The 25,182-nt window shown below is 43.9% G+C and overlaps 1 protein-coding gene across 2 annotated transcripts; it reads left to right on the plus strand.

Annotated features, from left to right (window-relative positions):
• The first annotated feature begins 5,359 nt into the window (after positions 1-5,359).
• MAP3K8 (mitogen-activated protein kinase kinase kinase 8) lies at positions 5,360-24,116 on the plus strand. 2 transcript variants are annotated; one of them, XM_075271568.1, is made up of 8 exons: positions 5,360-5,628; positions 13,393-13,754; positions 15,975-16,142; positions 19,092-19,353; positions 20,338-20,444; positions 21,554-21,706; positions 22,379-22,622; positions 23,163-24,116. In XM_075271568.1, exons 1-8 carry the CDS (start codon positions 5,604-5,606, stop codon positions 23,294-23,296), a joined length of 1,455 nt encoding a protein of 484 aa, XP_075127669.1. In that variant the 5' UTR covers positions 5,360-5,603; the 3' UTR covers positions 23,297-24,116. The 2 variants fall into 2 exon arrangements, with proteins under 2 accessions (XP_075127669.1, XP_075127668.1); XM_075271567.1 differs by lacking the exon at positions 5,360-5,628 and adding an exon at positions 11,558-11,636.
• The last annotated feature ends 1,066 nt before the right edge of the window (positions 24,117-25,182 follow it).

Here is a 25,182-nt window from a genome sequence, read left to right on the forward strand (position 1 = left end):
TGCAATGGGCACCCGATGTACCTTATTATAGTCAATGGGATCCCTCAGGCTCCATTTGTGCCTGTCATAGAACGGATTCAATGGTGTCTGTTTATCTGGTCCTCCATTAGACGAGGAGAATGGAAACCCAGACGCAGGTGTGACCCTAGTTTATTATTGATAATATTGCTTTAGCAGGCTGTGTGATAAAATATACATGAGCCAGTCTACACTTATGTCATCATACAGAATCAGGGCTTCTTCTTACACAATGTCACATATGGGATATTTATAAATCCTCCATCACCTGGTGTTCTTACCTTGTACCAATGATATAATGTGTCGGACTATGAAGAATGTACAGACCTTTCTGGTTCATCATCATGACCTTGCCCTTGAGTCACTTTGTTTTTGCAGTTTTTTCAGTATCAGCCCCACCTTTCTTAGTAAAGCCGAACACTTCTGCTTTTTTGCGATTTCTCAGGCATGACCTAGGCATGACAATGTCTGATAATGTGTCACAGACTAAGCACGCTTACGCTTTGATTAATAACTAATTTCATCGGAAACCAAATTAATTGAGTCGCTTATTAACCCCTTGTTCTCTTGGTCCAGCAGGTCTCAGTTTGGTAGATGGCATTTGTAGAGGTTATGCCAACCAGGGTAAAATCTTAGGGCCTCCGCTTTCCCATGAATGCTCACGATCTTGTTATGTAGTTTACACTTATAGTAAAGCTTACTTGACATATGATCACTGTCTGATTTTTTTGTCTCCTTATGCCCCACAAAGTAAAATCCAAAAAGGTAATACTCACTTTAACTAACCCAATCCCTCGGAGCTGTCCACAGGTTCACTCTGAAGCTCGGAGTAGCATCTCTGATCTTCTGTAGTCCTAGGGAAATGGGGGCCAAAAAGTAAAATCTCTTGTGTAAAGGCGTATCTGGGGGAAGGCCAGGGCATGTGCCCCTGGTGCTAATTATTGGGGATAACAAGCCACTGTTATATATTTAGATACAGAGTGACCCCGCATTCACACGACCAAGTTTCAGCCATGTTTTGGCCGAATTTACAAGATTGAGCAGTATGCCGGGACAGGGACTCCTAATAGCTATCTATGATGCCTCCCAGCCACATACTGTCCTGTACCGATTATAGGACTGATTATAGTATGGGACAGTATACCCCTGGAAGGCAGGGACTTCTAGCATGTCTACCTCAACTTGTAAAATATGAACGGGCCCTGAGTCCTAGGGAATGAGTGCACACTTGTGTGCAACCTATAAGGTATTGTACTGTATGTTAACAAGTGATGGATACATTGCAAATTTTACATCCATATTTTCAAGCAGAAGACCTATGCACTAGCAAAGGTGATTTATCAAATCGCAATACAGAAAAATTCTGCAGGGGAAACTGACCAGTGGTGCACATTTTCAGTTTACAGTAAAGTCAATCTATGTTGTGAACTTTAAGCATTGGGTGAATTCCCTGGCCAATCCACAGCAAAATCTGTTACTAAATGTGGGTAGGTGCTGAGCTCGGGGATATGTAATATATAGTCTATACATGTAAAAAGAGAAAAAGTGAACTTCTCAATCCCACACATGGTGATTTCTCTCTCTGCATGCAAAGTCATATTAGGATAGTTGTCCATCGCCTTGTGTGGGTGGGGGAAGCAAGACTCTCGGGCTTTCTCGATGACTCCTTGCAGCATTGAAACAGCTTATGTCATGAAAATAGTGAAAGACACCGTACAAAGCTATGTGTCCCCGAGCTGAGAGGCTATTCCATCTTTTACACGGTCCGCAGGTAAGAGGATTAGCAATGCACAAAAGATAGTAATATTAGAGAATATATTAGAGAATTACTGTTTCTGAAGATAACCCATACGGTATTATATGGAGTCTATCACCACCAATTATATGCTGTTGTGGGAGGTAACAGTGGCATAGTCAGGGGTGTAGCTATAGGGGATGCAGTGGTAACAGGTGGTATTGAGCCCTGGATTCTGGAGGGCCCGACAGGTTCCTCTGCCACATAAAACTTATCACTGTTTTAAATGTCAAAAAGTAGGTAGGGGCCCATTACAGATTTTGCACCAAGGTCAAGTTTTGTCTCTGGGTATAGCCAATTGCTATGCCACAGTACCCGAAGGTATGTCCTGCTGTCCTCGGAACGCAGATAGAGTTAAATACAATGACAAAGTATGGAGCCAACAGCTACATGCTCCACCATTCACCCCCTATCACTACTGCCACCAGCTTGGATACAGGCAGACGTTATATCATCATACCTGCTGCTCCAAATCACTAAGTGCAGAGACCAGAGTGAACCTGTGGACAGCACCGAAGGATTGGGTTAAGGTGAGTGTTACTTTTTCAGATTTTACTATGTGGGGCATAAGGAGGCATTGTACTGTGTAGAGGTTGAAAGGGGGCATTATACTGTGGGAGGAACTTTTGTGAGATTCCATCATTGTGTGTTACATAAAGCAGGACACTATGAATGTATGGAGAGGCAAAAGGGATTGGGTAGGGTCAAAGAGGGGCATGGGCGGTATTGGGCAGGGTTAGTGGAGAGGCTTACCATACATAAATTGACCACAGTCCATACGCCACAGTTTTTGTTCCCTTTTCCATCCAATTTTACTAACTGCCCCACCACAGCATATAAGTGGTTTAGATTGTGGTAGACTCCCTTTAAATGGTCACTCATATTTTAGACAACAGTCTCATTCCATAGAACATGTCATGTAATGCACTTTAATTAAAGGGGTTGTCCAGGATAACCTGTTTATTGGCAGGAGTCCAGGAAAGGTGAAAACCCCCCAAAACCCATACTCACCTCCCACCTCCACCAAGGTCCCAGAGTACAGACCCCACCGACTTTAAGGTTTATAAGGCCATGGCTTAAACACTATGTGGCATTTTACAGTCCCTGCAAAGTGGTAGGATACTAGTTAATCCCATCCATACTTTGCAGGAAAAAATGCGCAGCGGACACAATGTAATTTCTAAAATTGTCGCGGTTTTGGAATTCACAGCATGTCAAATATACCTCCAGAAATGCCGGCGGTTTCTCTATAGGTATAATGGAAGCAGTCTGCAAAGGAAAAATCGTGATGCGTTGCCACTGTGGTTTTCCCTGCAGCGTTTTTTTTTTTACTACAGCCTGCTACATGGGGCCCTGTAATATTTAGATGAACCTTTACCCTGTATTCACAAGACGTGACTATCGACCATTTTTTTAAGGGCTGTCACATGGTCGCATTAAATTCAATGCATGCAAATGGGGGCTATTCACACGATCGCTATTTTGACGGTCTGTTGTAATTCCGTATATTTCATGGCGGTTTTGCACCTCGTTCAAGTGAATGTAGACTTACTCTATGTTCATACCTGCCTCAATGTATCCGTTGTTCTGGTCCGTCGGAGGACCAGAACAATAGACACGCATACCTCCCAACCGTCCCGATTTCCGCGGGACATTCACGATTTCGGTGATGTGTCCCGCGGTCCCGGTTGGACGGAGGTATGTCCCGATTTCAACACATTTGAACACATATGCGGCTAAAGCAAGGAGCTGTCACAGTCCTTGCTTCATCGCTGCATTCTGGCTAATGGATGTGTAGGTGTAATGTGATGACGTCACATCGCGCCTACAACTGTGTGTGAGAGAGAGAGGCGCGGACAGAGCGGCGAGGGAGCGAGGAGAAGGTAAGTTTAATGTGTACACTGAGGTGGAACGTGAAACTGGGGGGCAGATGAAGGAGAGGATGGCATGACACTGGGGGCAGAGATGGAGGGACATGAATCTGGGGGCAGAGATGTGGAGACAATGAATCTGGGGGCAGAGATGTGGGGACATGAATCTGGGGGCAGAGATGTGGGGACATGAATCTGGGGGTAGAGATGGAGCGACATGAATCTGGGGGTAGAGATGGAGGGACATGAATCTGGGGCAGAGATGGGGGGACATGTATCTGGGGGCAGAGATGGAGGGGACATGAATCTGGGGGCTTAGATGTGGGGACATGAATCTGGGGGCAGAGATGGGGGGACATGAATCTGGGGGCAGAGATGGAGAAGACATGAATCTGGTGGCAGAGATGGAGGGGACATGAATCTGGGGGCAGAGATGGAGAGGACATGAATCTGGGGGCAGAGATGGAGTGGACATGAATCTGGGGGCTTAGATGTGGGGACATGAATCTGGGGGCAGAGATGGGGGGACATGAATCTGGGGGCAGAGATGGAGAAGACATGAATCTGGTGGCAGAGATGGAGGGGACATGAATCTGGGGCAGAGATGGGGGGACATGAATCTGGGGGCAGAGATGGGGGGGACATGAATCTGGGGGCATAGATGGAGGGGACATGAATCTGGGGGCAGAGATGGGGGGGACATGAATCTGGGGGCAGAGATGGGGGGGACATGAATCTGGGGGCAGAGATGGGGGGGCATGAATCTGGGGGTAGAGATGGGGAACATGAAACTTTGGGCAGAAATGGGGGACATGAATCTGAGGACAGAGATGGAGGGGACATGAAACTGGGGGCAGAGATGGAGGGGGGACATGAAACTGGGGGCAGATGAAGGATGTATATGAAACTGGGGGAGAGATAGAGGAGGGGCATATAATTTACGGGTGACTGTAGGAGGTTTATACTGTGTGCGGACATATGAAAAATTAATGAGAATGGGCGGAGTCAACATAAAAGTGGGCGGGGCTAAATTTGCCACGACGCCACACATTTTGTCCCTCTTTTGGTTCTTCAAAAGTTGGGAGGTATGTATACAGGATCTGTCGGGTGTCCATCCTTTTAAACTGAAACCAAAAAGTTGGACTTGCGATACTATTTCGCCCGACATGTTTTGACGGTCACTGCGGCGAAGTTCCCAAACACAGATGTGATTCCAGTCTTACAGCGCTTGTATCTCCAGGGTTCAGGTTGCACATGACCCTGTACCAACCAGTGTTTTACAATTTTCTCTAAAAAACCTCCAAAATCCTGGAAATGATGCAAGACCTCTGTTATCTCAGTAGGAAACCTGCGCTCGGGGTTAACCACTTGCTGACTAGATACAATGCTAAGATTAAAGGCTTTATTTTCTCGCTATACTCTTATGTACCATGAAAAAGAAAAACCGTAGTTTAGTCACGTACAGTAGTATTAGGTCACCGCTCCATTGTCATATCACCGTGATATCATACGCTCATAGGAAAAAATACATTTTCCCTTCAAGCGTTTTTCCTTTCATCATGGGGTTCCTCGTATGCAAAGTCTCTGAGCCCTCCCCAGGGTGTCTCTCAAGATGGGAGGTTTCCTTTGAGTGGCTGGAAGGTCTGACATCAGTTTTTACTCTGTCGCCGCTGAGTGAAGATCTTCCTTGGTGTCTCTCCAAACTCGGGCGCTGCAGGGGTTAAAATCGCCTTCTGTTTCGTTCTCATCATTTCCTGAAAGGGGACTGCCTGCTTCTTGAGAAAAACTTCCTGCCTGGACTTTCCAGCATTGAGCTGCAGGCAAGCTAGGGAGCAGGTCACACTACAGAGCATGGGAACTGTGTACATGCTGAGCCCTGGACTAGGAATGGACAGCAAGTGGCTCGTAGTGTCCTAGCCATGATGACACCTATGGAGTGTAAAGGTAGGCGCAGACTATGGACAGTAATATAAGGACTATGTAAGTTTGTAGTCTACACATTATATCTGTTCTACTACTGCATTAGAGTGTAAGCTCTGGGGTACAGGGGTCGGCTCTGACAGACAGCGTCTACTCTTGTTTATCTCATTTTTCTCATTTTTATTTGCTTGTGCTTGACATCTGCACCCGTAGATATGCTGTACAACCTCTGTCTGCTGCCATACAGGCTGTCAGGAGTTGTGTGTACAGAGATATTAAACATGGGACCCTTGTATGGAGCTGCACAACCTCTGTCTGCTGCCGTACAGGTTGTCAGGGGCTGTATTTACAGAGATATTCAGCAAGGGATCATATGGCGGTATAGTAGAGGACACCTCTATGGAAGACCTATTACAGCTCTATAAGAAATGGATCTATTATGTCTGTAAGCATGAGACCATACATATGAGATATTTATCTGCAGATCATTGGTAGATCCAGTGTATTTTAACCGGGCCATACATGTAAGATATTTATCTGCAGCCATCTGTCAGATCCAGCTGAATTTTGTAAAATCTGATGCCAGGAGATGCTGGATCTGCCAATGATCTGCAGATAAATATCTCATGTGTCATACCTATATGACCACAACAGGCATCAAATTCTTGGGAGATTTTATTTACATGGGTTTGTTGAAACTACAGACTGCGCAAGGACTGTAGGCTATACCAGCACAAGGGATATTTTTAGTATCATCATTATGATGATAGGTGCCAGGTCAGTGTCTGTGGGTGTATATGACGTCACCTAGCTATGCAACAACCTAAAAGGTCAGCACATTTTGTTCCATATGCTGTAGGAACAAAACATATGGAGAGAAAAGCACTGCAAGCGGAAAACACATGGACCCCATTAAGTCTATGGGATTCATGGGTTTCTCAGGTGACCACTTTATAATGAGTATAGATCAAGCTGACTCCCCGAATGGAAACCCACAGATGTGAATGGGGCCTAAGTTGTAGAGAGGCCTTTGGGGCCCTCTCAGATTCCAGGGCCTGGTAGCGACTGCCAGCTAGCTCTGCACCCCTTATAGCTGCACCTCTGTTGGTGCGGGTCCTGTGTGCTGCAACAATTGGGGGGCAGTAGAAGCTATTTAAAGGGGGAGTATTTATTATTGACTATTAGTAGGTTTATCTATAGTACTATATAAAACTATATTTAGCAATTGACCATGTTAACCTGACTATGTCTATACATTTGGTATAGCCAATCATATTTATGTAGGAAAGAAGGGTCGGGCTCCCAGAACCTGTACCCCTTATAATCAGTGCACCCATTGACAGCGTTACATTGACCTCTATGCAATCATTGCTACATTGTTACATAGTGTACCAGGTTATGGCTTCTAGTACCTGTTATAGTGAGCAGCCATATCACCGGGGAGGATAATGACCCGTCCCTAGTGGGTTGCCCACTGACTCTCGAGAGGTCGGTTTCCTAGCCTACCCCGTGCACTCTCTTGGCACTGCTACACAGAGTTCTATTCTGGGCACTGTTTGGCCGCCTTCATCTCCATTGCAATATTATTATGTTGTTTGCAGCCTAGATCACATTTCTCTAATAAGTTATGCCTTGAAGTCTAATCCCATCTGGCTGCTGTGTGGCGGAGCATCCCCCGGTCACTGGCTATATACAGATTGCAATGCATTTTTGGGATTCCTGCCATGAATTGTCTTTCGGCGTGAGGTATGGATGAATCATATGGAATATATCCTGCTGCTCTGTTGTCTTCTCCCTGGTCAATAGTTACAGCAGAACAAATACATTCCAGCCATGTCATGTCACCGGCCAGATGATGTGGTAGAGGGCGGCGATGGAGACAACTGCAAGACTTTATGTTGCTATTTGTCTTACATTGGAGATAGGAAGCATTTTATAAGAAATGAGACTTTTGCAAGAATCTAAGAACTCGTGTGACCAAGTGCCCGGTGAGGGAAATAACCAGACTTGTTTACTCCCTTCAGAATGGGACTTTCCCTCTCGACCTTCAGATGGGAAATGTCATGTGTGACCTCGCAGTAAGAACAGGGGCACCATTGTAAGATTTGGCCATAAATGTTGACTTTAGATTAAAAAATATAGAATACACACACAAATGTAAGTGTGTTTTTGAGGATTGGTTCACATCTGATCACCTGGAGAACCCCATATAGTCTATGGCAGGGGTAGGGATCGTACGGCTCTCCAGCTGTTGCAAAACTACAACTCCCAGCATGCATACTTGCTCTGCTGTTCTTGGAACTCCCATGGAAGTGAATGGAGAATGCTGGGAGTTGTAGTTTCACAGCAGCTGGAGAGCCGAAAGTTCCCTACCCCTGGTCTATGGGGTCAACGGATGTCATGTCCACGGGTAACCACTATTATAGCGAATGGGCTCTCCATTGTTCGGGTCCGCCAGGGGATGGAGAGCCCAACACAAGTGTGACCATAGCTTCATAAAGTCAAAAAGACTCCATATAGATGGTTGCTGATAGTGTACATCAGTTAGGAATGCTGGGACTAGTAGTAATTTTACAACAGATGGAGGCCATTGGTCTATAGGAACATAAGAATATCTCTACAGACATCTGTTTTAAGTTTGTAACTTTTAGGCTGAGGCCCCACGTTGCGGAAACGCGGCTTTTTTTGTTGCAGATTTTGCTGCGGTTTTTTGAACCAAAGCCAAGAATGGCTACAAAAGGAATGGGAACTATATGGGAAGGTTTATACTTCAACCTTCTGCTCAATCCACTGCTGGCTTTGGCTCAAAAAAATGCAACAAAATCTGCAACCAAAAAAGCTGTGTTTCCGCAATATGGGGCTCCAGCCTGTGAGTGTTTATTTTCTTCAATATACAGCATTGTATGAGTTTGGAGTTATGTATGGTGTTTTACATTTAAAAAAATTACAAAAATACTTGTAAGTTTTAAAAAAATGCTACTGAAAGCCCCTAGAAAGCATTTACAGCCTTGAAAATCCATAGAAGTCTTTAACTTTGAGGTTTTAAACCAAGGACACTGGGGTCAGTTTTTGAAGCCTGGATATTTCAGCACCAGTTTTCATACCTCCTGTACCAGATGAGGGCACTCTTCATTTACAATGAGCCGAAAGCCTCCTCCTAAATCGGGTGCACTCTCCATTGCTCCTACACTGAAATCTATGCCAGCTATATTTCGCATGAATGATCTTGTATCGGTGGTGTTGTGGTTCGACCCCTCGCCACGCGCCTACTCTGTCCTTTCAGGAAAGTGGGGAGGGCGACATTAAAGAGTCACAAAGTTTTGTGCAAAAACCTTAGGGGGCCTTTACATTTGCGCCGCTTTTCGCCTTTTGTGATTCCGCCGAAAAGCCAGGAAAAACTGCTTGGGGACGGCTTGCTGTGGTCCAGGTTAAAAACCCATTCAACCCATATGGTGTCCGTATGTGACCTCTCCACTGTGAAACCGTTTTTTTTTGGACAGACACAAAGTCGGACATTGGTCTGCAGTTAGAATTTTTTTCTCTAGCCCCTATGGTTCCTGTGCCATGAATGCTGTTAGTTTCAACAACCAGTATGCTAATTAGGCTCTGTACTGTCAGGTGGGCAGTCCTTTGCTGGAGAAGACAGACAGGGACCGCCCACCTGACAGTAGACTCTAATTGGGTTCTGAAACTACCTGCATTGATCGCTCAGGAATGGTAGGATCTAGAGAAAAAATTCCAACTGTGCTGGAATCAGTGGAGCGATGCCCATTGGAAGATATAAAGAGGCAGAGGTGGCGAAAAGTCCTCTTTAAGTGTAGTTTCCGTGTCAATTAGACGCTCCCATAGCCTCCCCTTCTAAGTTAGTGAAGAAACCTTCTTTACTCGAGGTGTAGAGGACGCCCCCAGTTTTACATTTACAGTCCTGGGTATAAATAGATCATGGCAGACGTCTTGATATTGACCTTTGAAACAATGATAGGATCCATGGAGTGGAACATCTGCAATTTGCACTTGTAAGTGACTGAGCAACAATCCCATCTCTATTACCTTCATGGTAACTAGCAATCCTCCATGACTAAACCCTATATTGGTCAATGCACCAATATAATACTATTATTAGAAACACTCTCTTTACAGTAGAAGGGATTCTGATAACAAAATAGGGACTTAATAGTCATCCCATTAAGCAGGAAACAGGAAATTTGGATTTCTCCCGGCTTCCCTGCCCTATTACCAGAATACTACTTGCTTCTGGAAAGAGTAAAAGTCCCTGTAAATATAAAAGGAAAGTTGACTGACCTTGCAATTTTGTGGCCTGCCTGCCTGTCTTATGTGTATAGGACTTCCTCATTATCCTACAATACATGATGTCTGGAAATGGCGGTGGGGACGAAGGATCAGGCATGTTGAATCGCCATCCTTGTTCTTTGGGGAGATAAGTAACAGCTGTTCACTGCCATCTCCTCATTCCAGACATATGCATGCTCTGCCGAATCCAGTATGCCTGTTTAGTGGGGTGTCTGGAGGAATAGCTGTCGGCCCAACACGCTTTCAGCCAACAGCTGTTGATGGCGTATGGCCTCCTTAAAGGGTTTAGAGGCCAGAGAATTTTAATTTATGGCCTATTTTTAGGATCTGTTGGGGATCAGCTACGGTGTCACTTGCAACGCACTATACACTGCATGAAGTCACGAGCAGTTGCTTCCATACCTTGGCTAATGGCCGGGCTCCGTTACTGTAGCTCATCTGATCCGATATTCATGGCCTATCCTAAGGACGGGCCATAAAGTAAAAATTCTTGGCCCACTCCTTAAACACTAATCTTTGCTTGGTATGAGGTCTTACCGTAATTTCCTAATCTAGTCAAATTGACTCCAAGGCAGAGTTTTCATTTCTCAGTTCGCTGCACGAATTTCCATTGCTCGACTGCTTTATGTGAGTATCACAATGTGTAGGTTTCAGCCGCAGATCTGGCACGCTTCACACTGGTTTACATTACGCAATGAAGAGAAATAACCATGTTTACTAAGAAAGTGGTTAGAGGAATGGAAGAGCGGAACGTGTGACTGCGATTACTGGTAGACGTCCAGTGACCACAGACCATCTACTGGCCTACATTTCATTGTCAATGTTAAGGGACGAGTAGGTATCAGTATAGCGAGTTAAGTACATTCTTATTAAAGGGGCTGATTTTGCAATTGTTTTGGCCTCAACACCCTCATATTGCCCAACTTTGATTCCTTTTACCACTTTGGTAGCGTTGTTATTCTTAAGTCAATTGGTTTCTCAATTGACCCAATGACAATTTCATAAGAAGCCAATAGACCTCTGAATAACTCTGCATGACCTAGGGAGGCACGAGAAGCCAAAGTGTATCACAACGTGGCCATATGGGGCTATCGAGGCCCAAACAACTGCTATGAGTGGTAGGTTACAGATGATGGTGTTTGGTTGTAGGATGGTAGAAGGTGACAATGATGGTGTTTGGTGGTGTTGGTACACTCTTATGGCCACTGTTGCGTTATCGCACCGGGACCTGAACATGGCCACCAATGCATGTTCATATGAGACCAGGTTCCTGTCTCCAGTTTTTGGCACTGGATCTCAATTGCTTGGGAAATGATGAATAATATGTATTAATACGAGTGTCTCGTGACAACCCGGGGATTTTTTCCATTCGCACATCTAAATGCTGGGAAATATATTTTTGTATTGGATTGTTTAGTAATGTGCTTTAGTTTTCTTGTAACCAGTCGGAGTTGTTTTGCCTTATTTGGGTTCGGAAAATGTTTCTGTACTTAAGTCATATTGTAATGTTTGCCCAGAAATTATCTTGTTATATCTCCCAGGGTGAAATCTTAGGTCATCCTGCTATTCTTAGACTGCAATGGTTACTTAATTTAGAGGAATCCAGATTACATTGTTACATAAAGTAGCATTAGTTAGTTGACTCCAGTAGAGGCGACCATCTAAAATATCTCGTCGTCAATGAAAGATGTCAGGGGAGAGAAGAATCAGACTGACTCAAGGTACGTACGATCTGTCAGACTTATCTGGCAAGGACTTGCTGCTTTCTTGGAAATGAAAACCAATGCACATAGGGCTGAGCTAAGCATTCGTGTGCATGGGGCCAAGAGGGTAGCTGTTGCTGAAACAAGCATTTGCTACTGTGTATGTTTAGCCTTAGGCTTCATGCACATGACCGAGGGGGGTCTGATTTATGCACTCGGATGTCATCTGGCCTCCAGTCCTCCACAATTTCAATGTAAGGATCCATTCCAATCCTTTTTCACAGACCTGCTCTATAAATATGGAGCATTGGAAACCCCCTCGAAAAGGGCCGTGCACTGTACAATCAATCATGTGTACGAGGCCTTAGACTTAGACATGTCTGATTCTTGTCTGTTCTGTGGCCTGGGCTCACTGAAGTAAATTGATGGGTCTGTGAAGGTTTAGGTGGCACACGGATATTATCCATGTGGACCTTGGACATGCACATGGTCATGTATATTTAGCCTTATATAGGCTGTACCTATTGGGTCATGCTAGGAAATGTTATCTCACGCCACACACAACAGCAGACTGCAGACAACACCATTGTATGAGTCGGCATCATATTATACATAACACAATGGATTCATTATATGTTGGTTTGAGAAATGCAAATTGCAGAGGAAACCAAATCAAAGGGACAACCAGCTGTATCCTATTCTTGTCAATCTCACAATGGTTATTGTTTCCCATATGTCACATTCTGTCCATACTAGGAGACTGACTTCATCTAATGTTATTGGGTAGGGCCAGTATGACACATGAGTCCAGCGCCTTGGGTGCCCTTTAGGTGCCTTGTATAATCTATTCATTTCAACTATGACGGCTATCAAAAGATATGCAGATCGTTACATAACGCGTAAGTGACGCCTAAAGATATGTATAGGATATGGTTTATGTGGTTGTTTGGAAACCACTAAGTGAACAAGATTAATACACCCTGATCCTCTGTCTGTACTACAATACTACTGCACAGAGTATAGTTATAAGGGGTGCAGAGGGCACCTGGTCCTGGGGCCGCAAAGACTTATTTTTTTGAGGGCACCTGTTTTGCCAGGGTGTAAAAGGGTTTCCAAAATTCGAAGCAAACTCAGGGAAAGGGTACCACGGCTGGACAATGGAGAATCAGCGATGGGTGAGTATGTGTTGGTTGTTTAGTTTGTTTTACACCCTCTCCGGCTGCCCTGAATTTGTTCCATATCCTGGACAACCTCTTTAAAGCAATCTGCACATCTGTGTTGGAGGCTCTTTCAAAAATGTTGGCAAAAAATAGCCCAGCACTGATTTTTGCAGTAAAACAACTTCCACTATGAAACCCAATGGACCGCATTATAGTCAGGTGCATTTGTGTGCCTCCCGCGACGGACCTGGCACTGCTAAAATGTGACCTGAGATATAAATCTAGCCAATGTGGGGGACTTTTTTATAATTTTAATAGGATTTCTGGTTGAACGTTGAACGATCTAATTTATGGTGGCTCAGAGGTTAGCCAAGGACGACATCTTCTTGGAGTTTGTATGTCCTCCCCATATTTGCATGGGTCACCTTCGAGTGGTCCAGGTTCCTCCCACACTCCAAAGATGTATTGATAGGGAATCTATAGTGTGAGCCCTCTATATGGAACAATGCTATGAAATATGTTGTTGTTATATTGGTAAATAATCCCATGGTTAGTTCAACTATTCAAGATCCTAGTCTCAACCCCTATTCACCTATCTCAATCTTATTTTGTAGGTGTTGCTTTGGAAAGCAGTGCCATAATGGACTTCATGAGCACCACCAGTGACCAGAAGGATGAAGCCGAGTTGCTTCTTACTTATTTGAATGTTACAGATCTGGTAACTATCATGGAAAATCTCTACCGAGACGGGGAAGTGGGTGCAGGGGGGAAGAACACGGTCACACATGGTCAAGAAGCCTATACCAATGAGGAGAGGACGGACTCTCTGTTTCTCAGTGGACAAGAAACTTCCCTCCTATCATCAGTCAAATACGGAACTACTAAGGAATTGCTCAACTTTGCAAATCAAGTGTCAGATGTAACTAAACATTTGCATAAATGTTTGGAACAGGAGTGTGGAATTATATTGAACAAGGTAAGAAAATGTAGAAACAACTGCTACAAGACATAATGTACAAGTAAAGAAATTGATCTTACCAATGTAACTGCATGGCTAAACGACAAGTCAAGACACTTCAATTTGGATGACGTGTATGGTCTATACACAGAGATTCCTTGGTATTTATGGCAACCATAAACCTCTACTCTAGATGGAAGAGCTGACTAGTAAAGACTGATGGCAATAGAAGAAGAGCTGAGCTGGTCACCTAGGCACATGTGCAGAACTCCAAGCCCTCCGGAATCAGATCAGAACCTGATAACAAGTGTTTAATATCCCAGCAGCACCCCCTTAGGGGAACTAAGGCCAGTTGAAATCAATGGGATGCCTATGAATAGTGTGAATGTGTTGGGTCTTCCACAGTTAAAGGGATATCATTTATTGCTTATGCACAGGATTGATGATACATGTATGGTGGCTGGGGGTCCTATGTCCACTGTTTAAATGGGGTATTGGTCTCACTGTGCACTACAAGTCCATCCAGTGTGTTTTGGATTGACAGAAATGGTGGAATACAGTGCAGTCCCAAAGACTTTGTACAGAACATTGGCACATGTGGGATCAGCGTTCCATTGAAATAGGAGACCCCATTTTCCTTATTGCTGGACCCATGGGTGTCCTCGGGTGTCCTTAATAAAACCTCAGTGGGGATCTGTGACCGCCACAGATCAGCAGTTTGAAGAGGCCGTGGTACTTGTGCACGTTCTATGACCCCTCCTCTGTTTACAGCATACACCATCTGATTTATAGCAGCCATATCATGTAATTGTAGCTTCCTCTATAGTAGTAAATGGAGCGAGGTTGTAGTTACCTGACATGGCCGTATTAATCAGATGTCATGTGATTTGAACAGAGAAGGAGTCACAGCGCTTGCACGAGTGTTGCTACTCCTTTAAACTGCTGATCTGTGGAGGGTCCCTGGTGTCAGACCCCCATTCATCTCTTTTTAGTTGATGATGAGGATAGGCCATCAATGAAATGGAACTGGAGTAACCCTTTAAGTATTATACCTTGTTCTTTTTGATGGTAGTATACAATGGCTATCCCAGTTACTAGAATGTTAGGCACGGTCGGGTATTATTGGAACGTTGGTTCCTTGGTCTGTTCCATCAGTTTCCTACTTGGCCCCACCAGGGACCTAAGTCTGTATAAAGCCATACAGTATGTTGATGCCAGGAGTCAGGGAATGTCTCAGAAATCCTCATACACTTAATCTTTTCCGTTTGTCATATCATTAATCACCTTTAGAGGAAGACGTTGCGTGACATGACGGATCATTATGTCATGTTACTATAAAGGATCTGCCCAATGAAAGTCTGACTACACATCTGTTCTCTGTTGGTGTTTTGGCTGTTGTTTTACCGCTGACTAAATCCTGCGTCCACCACACCTTACCGGCAGCATTCCTGTAGGACGGGGTCATGGAGTCACGGAGTTAATCTTCCTCTGTATACTACCGCCGCTGTATTGCTTAATAGCAGTAGCGTGCTGGAAACTGATAATAGACGAAAAGCTTGTTTGTCTCCATCTTACGTAACACTTATTGTGATGAAACTGATAGGTTATCTTATTAAAAATATTCCGCATATTAAAAAAGTAGGTCACTATTAAAATTTTGCCCACTCTGTATGATTGTGTTGACAGTTGCCGAGAAGGACCGCCCACCGGACTCCTAAGGTGGACACGAACCTGTCCTTTATAAAGTGTTCAGGACAATTTTCCCTTGTGAGCCCACAGAAGGAAGACCCATTTGTCAGCTGGTTATGCTGCCTTAAAGAGGACCAGTCACCAGGTCTGAAAATCCCCAAGATATACATCATCTGATCGGTGCTATTTTGTTTATCCAGATCCGTTCAGCCTTTCCAAAGATATAAGCCCTGTTAGTGTTTATATAAATGCTATACAAGTGGGTGGTAATATTGTTGTCTTTCTGGGTGCAGGGTCTCTCTGTGTTGTAGTGTTATGGCCCACTTGGCTAGCATACCCACATCTGCATCAGCATTACATGGGCCTATATCTTTGGAATGGCTGAACAGATTTGGATAAAGAAAATACCAAAACGGTCCAGGTGACAGCGCCGATCCTTCATGAAAAGGAAATCCACACTATGCAGTTAGGTGCGATGAAATAGTCCCATACAACAGTAGGATTTAGTTTCTATTGTGGTCTAAGTTTCCTTTTTGCTTGGTTTTCCAGATGCTCACGATACGAAATGGGCGATATCAGACGGACACCGATGTGCTATTGTTTCCATGGAAGATGACATACAAAAGCATGGGTTCAGAATTCATTCCGAGGGGGGCCTTTGGTAAAGTGCACCTGGCACAAGATATTGAGACAAGAAAGAGAATGGCCTGTAAACTGGTAAGTTCTATGGAGAGAATCATAACGTAGTCCTTTTATCGGTCCATGTGCGATCCGTTATTACAGATCCATACTAATGGATAACACGTGGACCCAATCATTTCTATGGCGGGGAGTCTGCCTTGATGTGTCCATATACTCTAATAAGTCATATGGAGAGGGGTTGTTCTTGTGAGAGGACATCATACTTGGATGGAACAAAACTGTAGTACCCGACATAGCTGACACTACAGTAAGTTGATGGTATACAGGTGTATGGATCAGGGCTAACAATGAAGAGTCTGCAGCACCCGCCACTACCACTGCACCATAATACAGCTGTGTTTTTTTGGGGAGTGCCAAGCAATGGACTGGCACTGATTTGTTGTCCTTTCCTAAGGCTGTGCACATGACTGTGTACTGATCAGTAAAATTGGCACGCATGACACCCAGATTGGTATCCGCCTGTCGCCCAGAATTTCACTCACACGTTGAAATGAATGGCCCGGGCCGCAAATAGAAACAGGTATAGGAGCTGCTCTATGTTATGCGGTCCGGACACACAGCCGAAAAAATTACATGTGTATGGGCTCATAGGAAATATTGGATCCATACTTTTATCTGAAGTTGTGGATAAAAAGTATGGTTATGTGCACGAGGCCTAAGAATATACCATCAGGATTATAGACCTAGAAGGTGCCCAGAGATACCCTCAAACTTTATTCAGATGATGCCCTAGGTCTGACCAAACCTAGAACTGGCAACCTTTTGGCCACCATGCTGTGTACCTATAAAGGGAGTCTATCATTAAAATCAACATATCAATCCAGCCCCACAGATAGATAGGTTAGGGTCCCCTTGGAAATCCGTGCCTTTGTTGCTGAGATATCCCTGTTTTTGTCAGGGCTCGTTCACATCTGCGCCCGGTCTCTGTTCATGCAGGTTTCTGTTTCCTGCACAAAACTGAGCAGGAGACGGAAACCTGCAGGACTCTTTCATACCTATTCATTTGAATGGGTTTGAAAGATGTCCGACCGTCAGCGCCAGTGAGCGTTTTATGCTCTCCACTGCGAAACTGTTTTGTTTAAATCGGACACAGAGTCGGACATGCAGTACTCTGTGTCCGATTAAAAAAAAAACGGTTTTGCGGAGGAGAGCATAAAGCGCTCACCGCCGCTCACGGCCGGACCCGGTCTGACAGCTTTCCGTCTTCTGCATGCAGAAGACGGACAGCTGAGAACAGACTCCGGGCGCTAGTGTGAACCCAGCGTCAGATGAGCTCTGTGGCACAACAAGGGGGCTTCCATTGCTCCTAATAAATAAGCAGCGACAACCATTGCTCCAAAGAGTCTATTTGCATATAGGTAAAAGCTGATGTTTTTTTCAACGCAGGTCCTGATGTACAAGGGAAAAACACTATTTGATTATTAGATAAGATAATCCTTTAATAGTCCCACTATGGGGAAATTTCAGATTCCCAACGATTACCCTAACCTATCTATCGGCAGGGCCTGATTCTGCTGACAGACTCCCTTTTTTCAATGGACAATGACTACGCACGTGCGGCCATCTTTATTGTTTGTTTCAGCCTGTTTATTATTTCGGTACTCTGAAATTTTCTCCGAGTTTTTGGAACAGTTAAGTTTTCCTTGCCCCTTCCACTGCCAACCTCAACCTGCAAAAACAAATGCTCCAAATTTTTATCTCTGACCTCGGGCTACCCGACACGTCATTCTAGAAAAGACTCAGATGTTTTTTCGGGTCAGTGCAAAGGTTGCAGAAATATATTGTTCCAAAAATATAACGCCCACCTTGTAAGAATGTCACGCATTTCCTCTGATATTTTTCTTAGATTTTACATCTCTATCGGTTACTATAAATACACAGAGAAGCCGTTCATCTGTGAAATATGTTTCTTTAATAATTTCAGATTGTATCAGCTTTTCCATGGAGACGTTGCACATAATTCTTCTTCGCTTTGTGTGATTTAGATAAACAGTGTTCCTGTTGCTTGCCGTACAAGGAAGTTTATAGAGCACAATATGTTCTCTGTTCCATGACGCGCTCTTGTCCGATCCTTGCATACAAGAAATACATTATAGATACAGGCTTTGTTTTTGTCACTTTTTTATTTCTATTGACGGTATAGCACCTGCATATTCTGCAGCAGTGTACAAAAATCATCAACTTTCATGAGTCCAACTCCAATGTGTGCAACAATGTAACTGTCCTATCCCAACACAAAGACCCCCATGTGCTTAAAATATGGCGAGACGCAAGATTTTGGTGCTAACTATGTTATATGTGGAAGCCTACAAGCTCGATGTTAGGAAAACAAGGCTCAGTATGTTCAGTTTTGCTCAATCCTTTGTTCCCTTGGGATATAAGTAGGTCTGATGTCTGAGACCCTCACCGATCCTAAGCATGTTGAGCTGGTTTATGACTGTAATCCCTCAACCAGTTTTTTCCTGCCCAGTATTGCTAATAGCCATTCCCTACATAGCAAACAGCAGAACGGCTCCGTTGACTTCACTGTGCAATGAAGTTAAAGAGGTACAAACTGATGACCCATTCTTAGAATAGGTCATTGATATCTGATTGTGGCCAATGTCAGTTACTCGGATACTTCACAAGACAGTGACGTCATGTTTATTCATCAGATGACCTTTTTGCAGCTCAGTCCCATTCAAGTGGGACTCAGTCCCATTCAATGAAGCTGTTCCTTACGTGTTCAGTGTTTTACAGCACTTGGCCAAAAGCCTCTCCAAACAGTAGATTTGTGGGGGTTTCAGGGGTTAGACCACCCACCAATCAGATATGGATAAGTTGGAAATACTTAACGCTCAGAAATTCCCATACAAAGTGCTGCACCTCTGTACGGTATAACTGGGATGATACAGTATGGTATTGGTTATTTTTTATATGATACTTGACTACATAGGAAAAACGTGTCCCTTTATTCCACAATAGATCCCAGTGGAGCATTTCAAACCCGCAGACGTGGAGTTCCAGGTTCATTTCCAGCATGAGAATATTGCGGAGTTATATGGGATCATCTTATCCCAGAATATGGTTCACCTGTACATGGAAGCTGGAGAAGGGGGATCTGTCTTGGAGAGGTTGGAGAGCTGTGGACCCCTGCGGGAATTTGAGATTATCTGGGTCACTAAACATATATTGAAGGGTCTCGATTTCCTTCACTCTAAAAATGTCATCCACCACGACATAAAGCGTAAGTTACCATAATAATGTCTATTAGGTATCATAGTAATGTCTATGTCTTCCTGCTGGGGAAAGCTATTAAGGCCGGCTCTCCATCGTTCAGGTCCGCCTAAGGCTCTATTTGCATTTGCCCTCGCCCACCTTGATCCCTACCCCGATTTTCCTACACGAAAGTGTCGAGGGAGTTGGAAAATTGACAAAACGGGCACAAAATTTCCTACTTTTTATGCCAGGAAATTGGCATACTTAGTTTACAAAATTTGGACCATCCTTTTTTTTTGTGGACTCATTACCTTGTTCGGAAAAGCATGCCACTATACTAAAGAGAACCTGCCCCATTGAACACGCCGTCCTACCTACAGGGAGTATGTTATAGAGCAGGAGGAGCCGATCAGATTGATATATAGTGTTATGGGGAATATTTATTAGAACTAATTGTATTTACATAAACTTCCATTTGTTTGGATTTTGGAGTCCAGTGGGCGGTCCTATTAAGTGACTGACAGCTATCTTTGTCCAGGGTCTTAGTAGCACCGCCCACTGGACTCCTAAACCCAAATGACTAGAAGTTTAAGCCGAAAAGCTATTCAGTATACTAAACCTTTTCCCATAAAACTATATATCGATCTGCTTGGCTCATCCTGCTCTATAACATGTTGCCTGCAGATAGGACGACATGTTCAATGGAACAGTGGGGCCACGCGGTGGCTCAGTGGTTAGCACTGCAGCCTTGCAGCACTGGAGTCCTGGTGTTCAAATCCTGCCAAGGGCAAAAAACCATCTGCAAGGAGTTTGTATGTTCTCCCCGTGTTTGCGTGGATCTCTATCCCATATTCCAAAGACATACTGATAGGGAAAAATGTACATTGTGAACTCTATGTGGGGCTCACAATCTACAAAAAGCAAACCCAAAAAAATTCCCTTTAAATGTAACAATACAATACAATACAATATGCCAGACCTTCCATTTAACACTGATCTTTTCCCTTTTCAGCCAGTAACATTGTATTCATGTCAACAAAAGCCGTCCTGGTGGATTTTGGGCTCAGCATTCAGATGACTGGTGATCTGTATCACCCGAAAGACTTGAGGGGGACGGAGGTAATTATGTCTGGCTGGTGGCTTAGAACACACAATCTATTCAGATATATTGGCAGGGCTACAGCTATAATCCTGAAGGATGGAAAATCATATTATGCAAAGAAGGAAGGAATGTTAGGGACTTCTGACTATTCCTTGTCCCGTGTTTCTTCCTTCCCCTTTTTATGCATCATGACACACAATGGCTCGTGAACTGAAAACTACCAAAAAAGGATCTTTTTATAAATCTATAGAACCCTCAAGGTTCCATACGTGATATGAGGGTATTGTCATGCGCATAGACTACAACATTAGCTCGCTTTCCAAATAAGAAAGCAAAATTGTGTCTCTAGCGCCACCTATTGGAAGGTAAACCTTATTAAGTCAATGTCTGTCTTTTTTTTTCAGGTTTTTTTTTTCTATTACAAGGTAGAGTACGGGAAAAATATGCAAATCTGTTTCCCAAGATGTAAATAGGGAATCAGCGCCTCTGTTTGCTGCCCTCTAGGGGTAGTTTCCTTGAACATCATGCCCAGTAGAATACATAACTGATACTCTACCAGATATTCAAAGAGATTTTCTGCTCTTAAAATCTGCACATAAACCCGATCGTGGGCATGCAGAGTTAATTATCTTTTTATAATTATGCAAATTAGTCTGTAAGTATATCAGAGGCGGGGCCTGATATGAAAAATTTTCCTTCAAACAACGAATGTAGACAGAGGACGAAAATGTCATCCACGGCTACAGGGAAGTCAGTGCTTTGCAATTCCATATGAGAGCCAAAGCACTTGCAGCTGTCTGTGGGCGAATCTGGTAAATCAGGCTCCACCCCTTGGGAACGGCAAGCTGATTTGCATATTCGTAAAAAGATGATTATCTCTGCATTGTTTCATTGACTTGTGGCAGCCACCAGTAGGGGGTGCTTGAGGCTATACAGTATACTTATGTACATAAATTGCATGTAAGCAGGAGGTTCCAGCTAGCCATAGAATCTGGAGCCTCCTATCAGAAGAACAATGCATTGAATGCTATTAAGATATATTAGGATAGGAACTAGCCAAAGACATTTCTTCATTGTTTTTAATAAATTTTTAAAAATTTTTCAATTATTTTTTTTTTTTTTGTAGATTTACATGAGTCCAGAAGTTGTTCTCTGCAGAGGCCATTCCACTAAAGCTGATATATATAGTATGGGCGCTACCATCATCCACATGCAGACAGGGAACCCACCCTGGGTGAAACGATACCCTCGCTCGGCATACCCCTCCTACTTGTATATTGTAAGTTATTTATTATAATGGCTATTTCGGAACAAATATTAAAGAGGACCTTTCATGAGTTGGGGCACATGCGGTTTTATATACCGCTAGAAAGCCGACAGTGTGCTGAATTCAGTGGACTGTCGACTTTCACAATGTGTGCACCAGGTGAATAGCTATCGGTGCCGGTACCATAGCTCTTCACAGTCAGAAGGGCGTTCCTGACAGTCAGTCAGGGACGCCCTTCTCCACAGCATGGCGCCTATAGCGCTGTACTGTGAGAGCGGTGAGGAATGCCCCCTCCCCTCCTGATAGTGTTCGTCTATAGACGAGTACTGGGGGGAAAGCGTTCCTCCCCACTCTCACAGTACAACGCTATAGGCGCTGCTGTGAAGAAGGGCGTCCCTGACTGACAATATTATTATTTTTTTTTTTCTGGCTATGTTTTTTAGAGTTATTGCACCTGATGAAGGGTGATTTTTAAAGCCCGAAACGCGTAGTGTTGTTATTTTCTGCTAATAAAATCTACAATATATTGCACGATCAGTTCCTTCAACTACATCGGCAACATTGTCCGTATACTGGTCTTCCGAGTGTAATCCAGACCTTGTCATGTTTACGTAAAAACATGAAAGTGCATGAACACCCCTGAGATCCTAAATGTGCCAACTATTATTTGATATTTTCCTACAGATACACAAACAAGCCCCCCCATTAGAGGACATAGGTGAAGACTGCAGTCCTGTCATGCGAGACTTTTTGGTTTCAGTCTTGGATAAGAATCCGAATCAGCGGCCGACTGCAGCAGAGCTACTGAAACATGAGGCGCTCAACCCCCCACCCGAGGACCAGCCCCGCTGCCAGAGCCTTGACACGGCTTTGCTCGAAAGGAAAAGAATGCATAAAAAGGAGCTGGAGCTGCCTGAAAACATCGCAGGTACAAAAAGTTACTATTGGTCCGTTATCGTATCCTATAATTGTTGGCATGTCTCTCAAGACCTCCAGGAAGATTTTCTTGTCTTTCCACTTTTGAAGATAAGCTAGGACTATGTTGTGACGTGTTCCGTGGGCAGAGTGGAACAATCGCAACCTTATCCGTGACCTTCCCTCAGAGACTAGATTTTTCGCTATGTAAAATAAATGAACTTGTTGTACCCTGAGTGGATTTTATGTAAAGTGAAAAAGGGAACTTGCAAGCACAACTTCCTCTATCTATTATTATCATGTGAATACAGCATTTATTAGTACTATAAGCAGCTGTATCAGATTTCTAACTGGAATTCATGTATATGCATGTGTATAAAGGGATTGGTCAGTGTACAGAGCTGTCTCCTTCCAGGATCATACACTATACTCAGAATAGCTGATCAGTGCGGGTGCCGTGATCTCAGATTAATGTTCTATCAGGATAGTCTTGACTGAAGCCTTTGTTGTTGACATGGTTCATTTACTTTTAATACTTATTTCTGCCCTTTAGATTCTTCTTTATATACAAGCGAGGAGTCCGAGCTGCTTAGGAGACAGCGATCGCTCTCCATTGACCTGGGTGCTCTTGCCGGATACTTTAACCTTGTGCGTGGACCTCCGACCGTGGAATATGAATGTCAGTAAATGAAGAACGAGAGAGAAGACTGATATAAAATCTGAAGGGACGTCTATTAAATTCTGCATTTATATTTTGTATAAAACTGTTAGTGTTTTTCTGGGCTCGTAAGATTGACCTATCCAAAGGTCAGCAGGATTCGACATCCAGGATTCTTGAGAATCATCTGTTTGAAGCAAGAGTGGTCATGTGTCATCATGTTCATCCAATTGAAGAACAAGTAAATGGGCTGAGCTGCAATAATAAGCAAAGTCACGCTACACCAAAACTAACCACACTGATTGCTCAGGAATGGCGGGGGCTAGAGAAAAAATTTGATCTGGATTTGATATAGCAAACTACACTGTTCTACCTGCCAAAAGCAATGAAAATATGCGACATTGGACTCTAAATGATGAGATAAAACCAACTGGGATCCATGTGACAATGCGAACAGGGCTACACTGGTTATTAAAGCATTCACCTTTATGTATACGAGATCGGACACTGCATGGTATCATTATGTAGAGGACTCTTTGTAAATACTAAAATTTGTAAAGTATATTTGTAGAATAGGAGCTGGTTCCAAAGTGTAAAATGTGAATTATTGTGTTATAACATGTATACTGTACCTGTAACAAGCTGTGTGGATCGCAGCTCTAGCATTTATAAGGTTAATTTTGCCTACAGAAGATAAGGTTCAATAGTAAGACAGTCTAAACAGAATATCATACTGTGTATGGTGAATATAGGACGTGTGTCGTTATAAAGCATTCATTTTAGAGTGTAAGATGTAAAATCAATCTGTGTACCAGATTGCAAAAAATAATAAATTCTACTGAAAACTAATATTGTGTGATTTACTGTTTTATGAATATTACTGTGAAAGCAAGATGAAAATTTTTAACAACTCTTGATTTTCTTGTAGTATTTGTGTCATAAACCCTTCTTCGACATCCGCTGTAATAGTAATCAGTGACCGCACTGATCACAGGCATTAAGGCCCCAGGGGTTATTTTCCAGGGGGGCGCCATTTTGGACAGGGATCCTTGGGACAGCTTGGAACCTAATGAAGGCTCCCAGGTGTGCCTAGCATCCTACTAATATTATAAACTAGCATCTGCTTGCGACTTCGTCTGCGGGTTGGAGTTGGCCCTGAGCTGTTGATATTTAGGCATTCGCTGTTGGTGTGCCGCCACGTCCACTCCTGCGCGACTCTGTCCCATTTGCTCCTCGCCTGTCCCCGTGGGCTCTTTACCTACTGGCTGCTCCTGGCAGCCACCCTCGTTCCCCGCACTCATGCCCGTTCCCGTCCCGGCGCCCCCGGCCCCCATCTCTCTCCCATGGCCACACCCCCACTGCACTCCCATCCTCTCGGAGTTCTGCGGCTCCTGGCAAAAACATATGTCCGTGATTGTGACGAAAAGCAGCCTATCTTTCAATCCTGCCTAAGAACTATGTGGAAAATTTCACGCAAATCGGTTGAGCGTTTTTTGCGTTATTGAGGAACAATCATCCAAACACACAAACCCACAAACATCCAAATACACAAACTTTCACCTTTATAATATTAGCAGGATGTGAAAGTTTGTGTGTTTGGATGTTTGTTCCGCTATCACGCCACAACTGGCGAACGGATGTGACTGAAATTTTGCACATACCTACAATACAATGGCACCCGGAAAAGAAGGTAGGTGCCTCACCATCACCGTATATTGCCCGGTTTGCAGACCGTGAGCATAGAATTCACGGTCCGTGTGGGCTGAAGGACCTGATCTGACGTCACCACGTCAGGCGTGGGCCTCTGTTTGGACCACGCAACGGTGGGGGGAGAGCTATAGACCCACAACCTGGCTGCACATTCACAGGAAAAAAATGGCGGCGTTCATGCTGGCAGCCGCACATGCCGGCAGCC

The sequence above is a fragment of the Leptodactylus fuscus genome, chromosome 4 (genome assembly GCF_031893055.1).
Source record: "Leptodactylus fuscus isolate aLepFus1 chromosome 4, aLepFus1.hap2, whole genome shotgun sequence".
In the NCBI taxonomy this organism is placed as follows: Eukaryota; Metazoa; Chordata; class Amphibia; order Anura; family Leptodactylidae; genus Leptodactylus; species Leptodactylus fuscus.